The sequence below is a fragment of the Ptychodera flava genome, chromosome 12 (assembly GCF_041260155.1).
Source record: "Ptychodera flava strain L36383 chromosome 12, AS_Pfla_20210202, whole genome shotgun sequence".
Lineage (NCBI taxonomy): Eukaryota > Metazoa > Hemichordata > Enteropneusta > Ptychoderidae > Ptychodera > Ptychodera flava.
The window spans coordinates 32,448,392-32,456,548 of NC_091939.1; the positions used below are offsets into that span (position 1 = coordinate 32,448,392).

General features: G+C 38.5%; 1 protein-coding gene across 1 annotated transcript; it reads left to right on the forward strand.

Annotated features, from left to right (window-relative positions):
- Nucleotides 1–4,789: 4,789 nt before the first annotated feature.
- Nucleotides 4,790–6,281, forward strand: LOC139146285 (cartilage acidic protein 1-like). The gene is made up of 3 exons (XM_070717693.1): nucleotides 4,790–4,804; nucleotides 5,137–5,359; nucleotides 5,681–6,281. The coding sequence occupies exons 1-3, from the start codon at nucleotides 4,790–4,792 to the stop codon at nucleotides 6,166–6,168; spliced, it is 726 nt and encodes a 241-aa protein (XP_070573794.1). The 3' UTR covers nucleotides 6,169–6,281.
- The last annotated feature ends 1,876 nt before the right edge of the window (nucleotides 6,282–8,157 follow it).

Here is an 8,157-nt window from a genome sequence, read left to right on the forward strand (position 1 = left end):
AAAAGTTACAAGTGTTACTTTCATCCAATCACAGCTTGTTTTATTTTAACCCAATAGCGTCCATGTTTACATTAGCCGGTACCTGACCCTATATTTCCCCACGCCCTCTACCGGGGAAATGGGTCAGGGAACCAGACTAGGTCAAAATTGACATCTATTTGACCAGTGAAAGGGGTTTGGAGAGAAAGTGTTAGCCGGTCACTTTTAAGGGAGATTCATGAATGGTTTACGTGAGGGTAGCTTTTCGCCTCTAATCCAAACCTCTCGTTACTTGAAATCCTGAGCACTGACGTAAAAAAGAAAATGAAATCCCTTTTCAATAAGATCTTTCGTACGCATCTGATATCACAGTTTCATATCCGTTCCCGTGGTGTATCTATATTAACATACGAACAATATTTATGAAAATAATATTTATTTTTAGTAAAGAACCTTCTTGCAGCCGTCGAAACCTCATTTTACAAATCATGAACTTCGGTAAACTTTTATTGAATATGATGCAGATGATATAAAAGTGAGCCATGAATACATTTCGCGTCGCAGCGAGTCGTTTCTTCATTGAAATGACAACAGCAGCCAAAAGAATGGATATGCAAGTCTTGCAAACAGGTGTTATACCAGCTCTCAATACAGCCAGGTCAAAGTTCGACACTCTTTAACAAACAAGTTGGAGATATACATGATAACCTGCCTTACCAAAAGCCCATTTTCTCTTTTATGTACTTCACTAGCCTACTCAACTCCCGATTGTTAGTACTGTACAAAATGATTTCTATATATTTCCTCTGATTATTCATAGTCTATCATCGCTCACCTTAAATAACCTAGCCTGACCAACGTAAGACGTATGCTGTTATAAATAAAAGGGAACTTTACAGGAACATCTAATGTTCAGAACTTCGTGGCAACATAGCATGCATGTTCATCCGCGGGTCTCTTAATTATACAAACTTCTAATGCTGATAATATCATGCACACGATCAATATAATGGATTATCTTTTTCAGCATGGCCTGCAAAAGAAATCGCTCTTTCTAGATAAAATGTTGGAAATTGATTTCTTTGCAGTCAACCAGTTTGACAAGTTTCTTTCTCACGGCAGATAGTAGGGAAAAAATCATATGGCCAAAGTTTCACCATATTCCCGAGAGACAATTTGCAAGAATTCCGGCCGACGGCCATGAAGTAGATTTGCTCTCTCTTTACCAGTCTGCCGAGGGCTATAGGAGATAACCCTATGTGGTGAGTAGAGGGCAGTTTGGAGCATTTGTAATGCACAGAGGCTGAGTTTGCTGTGTTTTAAAAGCGAAAAAGTCGAGTGGATTGTCAGTTGGAAAACATCTTTCGACATACTTTCTCAAGTTATGCTTTATTTCTGCCAATGATTTTAGAGACGTGTTAACCGATTTGAAGTAAAGTAGAAGAAGTAATGACGCTCTGATCTTTACAATTTATCAATCGCGAATATGATTTGGTAGCCTGCATGCTATGTATAGTGACCTTTGGCAGCATGATTAGATAGCGAAAGTGCCGACATTTGAAACTTTGAACTGGCATGTACAACTCACAATAGCTTTATGAAATTTGCCGGACTTGTCCCTTTTTATCAACCTTGCCGGCGTTTTATGTCCGTGAATGTAGACTTATTACAACATTAGAATGAAATTCGCATCAATAATCCTTCATTTACAGGCAGTTTCAGTTTACTTTCTCTACCCTCCCAATTAGCAGTCAGTGCCTCATCTCGGCGCGGCTAAAAGGGCGCCCCAAATGTCAAGAATTACACCTCAAATATTTGAAAATTATCACCGATTTTTAGCATTTTCTCCTTTGGATCTTACCAGAGCCCGTATAAATTTCACCAGGGTTGTACATTAAACAGAACAAAAGGCATCAGTAGCGTTCCTGCCTCTCTTAAGGCTTTAAATCCGGCGGAGGAAGAAGAAAAGCTGTAACCAACCCACTTTCGCTATAACGGTCAAAATTGACATCGATTTGACCAGTGAAAGGGGTTTTGGAGAGAAAGTGTTGGCAGGTCACTTTTAAGGGAGATCCACGAACGGTTTACGTTTGGGTAGTTTTTCGTCTCAAATGCAAACCTCCCGTTCCTTGAAATACTGACCACTGACGGAAAAAAATGAAATCCTTTTTCAATAAGATGTTTCCTACATATATGATATCACAGTTTCACATCCCTTGCCACGGTGTATGTATATTAAAATACGAACAATATTTTATAAAAATGGTAATATTTATTTTAGGTAAAGAACTTTCTTGCAGCCGTCTAAACCTCATTTACAAATTATGAACTTCGGTCAACATTTATTGAATATGATGTAAACGTGAGTCATCAATACATTTCGCGTCAGGGCGAGCCATTTCCTCATTGAAATGACACCCGCAGCCAAAAGATGCAAATTCAAGTTCCCTAAACAGGTGCTATACCAGCTCTGAGTACAACCAGATCAAAGTTCGACACCCTTTCACAAACAAGTTGGAGATATACATGATAACCTGCCTTACCAAAAGCCCATTTTTTCTTTTATGTACTTCACTAGCCTACTCAACTACCGATTGTTAATTCATACTGATTTGTACTGTACAAAATAATTTCTATATTTCCTCTGATTATTCATAGTCTATCATCGCTCACCTTAAATAACCTAGCCTGACTAACGTAAGACGTATGTTGTTATAAATAAACTGGAACTTTACAGGAACATTTTATGTTCAGAACTTCGTGGCAACATAACATGCATGTTCATCCACGGGTCTCTTAATTATACAAACTTCTAATGCTGATAATATCAAGCACTCGATCAAAATAATGGATTATCTTTTTCAGCATGGCTCGCAAAAAAAATCGCTCTTTCCGGAAAACATGTTGGAAATTGATTTCTTTGCAGTCAACCAGTTTGACAAGTTTCTTTCTCACAGCAGATAGTAGGGAAAAATCATATGGCCAAATTTTCACCATATTCCCGAGAGAATTAGCAAGAATTCCGGCTGACGGCCATGGAGTAGATTTGCTCTCTCTTTACCAGTCTGCCGAGGGCTATAGGAGATAACCCTATGTGGTGAGGAGAGGGCAGTTTGGAGCATTTGTAATGCACAGAGGCTGAGTTTGCTGTGTTTTAAAAGCGAAAAAGTCGAGTGGATTATCAGTAGGGAAACATTTTTCGACATATTTTCTCAAGTTATGCTTTATTTCTGCCAATGATTTTAGAGACGTAATAGCCGATTTGAAGTAAAGTAGAAGAAGTAATGACGCTCTGATCTTTACAATTTATCAATCGCGAATGTTTGTGTAGCGTGCTATGTATCCTTTGGCAGCATGATTAGATAGCGAAAGTGCCGACATTTGAAACTTTGAACTTGCATGTACAACTCACAATAATTTTATGAAATTTGCCGGACTTGTCCCTGTTTATCAACCTTGCCAGCGTTTAATATGAGTAAATGTATCAGAAATACAACCTGGCAATAGACTAATTATAACATTAGAATGAAATTCACATCAAGAATCCTTCACTTATCACACAGTTTTCAGTTTATTTTCTGTACCCTGCCGTATGGATTTAGCAGTCAGTGCCTCATCTCGGCGCGGCTAAAAGGGCGCCCTCAATGTCAAGAAATACACCTCAAATATTTGAAAATTATCACCAATTTTCAGCATTTTCTCCTTTGGATCTTATCAGAGTCCGTTCAAAAGTCACCAGGGTTGTACATTAAACAGAATAAAAGGCATCAGTAGCGTTCCTGCCTCTCTTAAGTCTTTAAATCCGGCGGAGGAAGAAGAAAAGCTGTAACTAACCCACTTTTGCTGTAACGGTCAAAATTGACATCGATTTGACCAGTGAAAGGGGTTTTGGAGAGAAAGTGTTAGCAGGTCACTTTTAAGGGAGATTCAAGAGTGGTTTACGTGGGGTAGTTTTTCGTCTCTAATCCAACCTCTCGTTGCTTGAAATCCTGAGCACTGACGTATACAAGAAAATGAAATCCCTTTTCAATAAGATCTTTCGTACGCATCTGATATCACAGTTTCATATCCGTTCCCGTGGTGTATCTATATTAAAATAGGAACAATATTTAGGAAAATAATATTTATTTTTAGTAAAGAACTTTCTTGCAGCCGTCGAAACCTCATTTTACAAATCATGAACTTCGGTAAACTTTTATTGAATATGATGCTGGATTCATTTTAAAACTCTTTGTGTGAGAAAACTTCTCACCTTCTGAGTTTTTCGAAAATCGAAAGTTTTATTATTCTCCCTCCATAGAGTTGCAAGGATTTGCGGTCATTTTGAATTTCAAATATCGGTAAATATTTGGTAATTTGTTTCTCTAGTACCAAAATTTGACCCTAATTTTTACCCTTGATTTTGAAAGAGAGTGGAATGAAATATTCCTTGAGAAAAGTTTGACCAAAAGCATTTCATTTTCGAGGCGCATACTACCTTAATTTTAAAATTTTACTCTTTTGTATTTTCAGGAACACATTTATTGATCGACGTCTTTGTCGAGGGCTTTGATTCTGGGTCACAATGTTAAACCCTCTTCTTTAACGACAGTACGTGCTGTTCATGTTATGAATAATAAGTTTAGCAGTGTGTCCGGTGATGAATATCGTTTTGACATGGTTTCTCTCATTTGTGACAGACATAGCTGATCGTTATCGGCACGGTCGCGGGCTGGCGTTGGCAGATTTAAATGGTGACGAACTGATGGATATTGTATACGGTAATTGGATGGGACCACACAGGATATATATCCAAGAGAAAAGCGGCGAGATGCGTCAATTTACGGTAAGGATAGATATTAAAGTAATATGGCCATGTTTTGTCTCTAACAGAAAAATAAAATAAAAATGCACGTTGAAATTCTCTCCGACTTGGTAAAAGGACATAACCCTATATGCCACTAATATTAATGTCTACTTGTTTACAGTACAATCCAATATGGGCACCAGTCGCAAATAGGTCTTTCTTACCCTCATTTCGTTTTTATTTCATGTTGATCATGTTAACTTCAATTTAGTTACTTCCACTTACTCATTCCTAATTACAAGCGGGGACTATGTCGTTGTCAATGACTTGTTTATCAACTGTTCGTTAAACTTTTCGTTCTCATGTTGCAGGATATCGCCCCACCAAGATACCGCAGGCCTTCACCAATTAGGACGGTGATTGTCGCCGACTTCGACAACGACGGCAACTTGGAAATATTCCAGAACAACATCGTTTACCGCAGAGCAGCTCCAAATAACGTGTTCAGAGTTCTCAGAAACGAGAATGGAGGAGATCCTCAGATAACACAAATACCTATCGGAGACGCTCGAGAACTCTATGGCTACGGGACAGGTATGTGTTTTGTCCATCGTCCGCTCGCACGGCTCGTTAGCCAGACAGGAGTTTTCTGATTTCGGGAAGCATCCAGCTGCCCGGAGAGGAGACCTTGGCAAGCGAAGATGACATATGTATGTCCGGATTGATGTGTGTATGCACGTTTATGAGTTTGTTTCTATTAGGCCTAAACACTTTCAATTTCATTCTTCATACTGTGTTGCGCTGATTAGTTTTTTTCTTGGCGAGAAGATTCGCCGCATAAGCTTAATCATGGAAGAAGTTTTCTTAATGGTGGACGCCTTTTCTGATTAACAAATAATTTTCTTTGTCCACCAGGTGGTGCTGTAGCGGATCTCGACGGTGACGGTGTGCTGGAACTGATGTTGGCGCACGGAGAGTCCAGTAGGCAGCCACTTACCATGTATCGCGCCAAAACAAATGGAGACGAAAACTGGCTACGTGTGATGCCCAAGACGGAACACGGGGCTCCAGCTCGTGGCGCCCTCGTTGTCGCCAGGACGACGGACAACGTCGCTCACCTCAGAGTCATCGATGGTGGATCTGGTTACTTATGCCAGATGGAACCTTTCGCTCACTTTGGACTCGGTGATGCAGTGGTCGATAAAATTGAAATCACGTGGCCTAGCGGGGTGAAACTGACCAGAAACATATCACAATTGGAAATGAGAACCCTTGTCGTTGTTGAATATCCAAGAAACGTCGCCTTGACGACTGGCGAATTTGCGATTGTGGACAACAGGGAGATTGTTGGTGAATTCGTAGGACTTGGGCAAGCTGAGGCAGAATTAGGTTTCTCTTTTTGATCAAGGAATACGAAGAAATTTAGAGGACAAAAAAGACAAGCGGCCGCTTTCCCAGTTGAAGTGTACCTCTTCATATGATCAAGGTTGTCGCATTCGCTTATATTCATTTCGCATAGATCAAGAATTCCTCTGGTCGATTTATGGTTCTTTAGCTATTCAAAATTAATATGCCTGTTATAAAAAAACTGCATGTCATTCTAACTGCTGTTACTAATAAATAGACTTTTGGTGAGTGAAACGCAGTATTTCTCCAAATTCTTGACTCGCCAAAAACGCGATCTCATGCCTTTCAACTTCTCGTGGATCTGTTTGGATCTGAGGTAAAGACCAAGCAAATAATAGTACGATCCCAACGATTTGGGAGTATTGGCTGACCGATGGACAAAACTGAAGGAAGGCGTTTCGGGAAAAAGAAAAATTCTCAGTAACACCTTTACTGTTTGAAAGGTTAACTCATTCGACGGAATTATGAAGACAAATCTTTGCAATAAGTATTACGTGTTTTCACATCAGGTTTAAATTTAAATCAGAAGATAGTCTTATAGTCCTAAGGAAACGAAAATCTCAAAGAATAAGCACACAAAGTGTCATAGATTATGTCAAGGCTCAATATTTTCATACAGCAGGTTTAACGTTGACTCCTCACCTACCTGTCTGACAGTTTTTTTTAAATTTTGCCACTGGAAGAATATTATGGTCCCCTTCACATTCTCGACATTCTCATACCTGCATTGTGACATATTATCTTCAAGATTCTCCATTCCTCCGTACAACGCAGACGACAAAACCTTGCTGTATTACAATGAATTGGTAAATGTTTGAGTCGAGATCTTTTATAATGAATTACTATTGTTTGTAGCATTTTAGTGTTTTTTTTAAGAAAAAACAAAATTAGACCAATTAAATCGTTATTAAATAGCGAACTCATTTCTCTCTTTGTACGTACTTTGATGTTTTCTTTGTTAGAACGAGAGTGGGAGGGACAACCAGGTCCCTTCACGTGTGATCGTTGGAGACTTATCTGTAGTAAACTCTTCGAAATTGGAAGAAACTTTCGCTCAAACTTTCCATTAGGGAACTTTAAGCAAAACTCTTTTGACAGCAAGCAAAACAATCAGGGGTCACCGCGCAAAATTGTGTACAAGACAAACAAATTACCCGGAATATACCGGAATGGCTGCTATCCCTGTGGTAACTGTATGGGTTTAAATGACATTTTCGAATTTAACAATATTTGACCGTTACAAAAAATGATTTCATGAGCAAAAAATGTGCCCCACAAGTGGTAGACCAAAATAATTTTGTAAAAGATTGAGCTTCCAAATATCTGTCCTCGAGGCGCATCTAGCTATACACTGACCAATTCTCATTTGAAAACCCGACATACTGATGTTATTATTTATATGTTATTTGATGCAGGTGCCACCAACTGGTAAATTTCATCAATTTCGCAAAATCATCACAAAACATGTTTTGAAGGCTGATATACCGATTTTACTTATTTTTGACCTTCACCTGAAATTTTGAGGGGAAAGTAGAGCTGTTCGTAACTGCCCTCCCACTGGCATGTACGGAAAGTACATACATACATACATACATACATACATACATACATACATACATACATACATACATACATACATTCAAAACAAAGAATAATTATGCATAAAAATAATATAGAAAGAATTATTTAAAAAAATAAAATAAAAATAAAACAGGAGATAAAAGTAAAACAGGAGAATGAACAAAAATAAAAATAAAAACAAATAAGATATAAATAAATAACAGATTGCCATGGAATTGTCTTACTATAGATCGACAGACTCAGTGCCTGGTACAGTCTAATCGATCAGACTGTCGTAGTCGGTGACATATATAGTTTTACTCGCTTTATGATTTACCACTCATGGGACTCATTGAAGCTCTCAGAAGAAAGTGAAGTTATCAATGTCATTTTAGTTCTTGTACAAATCGAAAATTTATGCCGTT

What these genes read in the sequence shown, in the direction of transcription:
- LOC139146285 (XM_070717693.1), top strand. An exon ending in ACTCTATGGCTACGGGACAG is followed by an intron (nt 5,360 to 5,680) that starts GTATGTGTTTTG and finishes TTTGTCCACCAG; the next exon opens with GTGGTGCTGTAGCGGATCTC.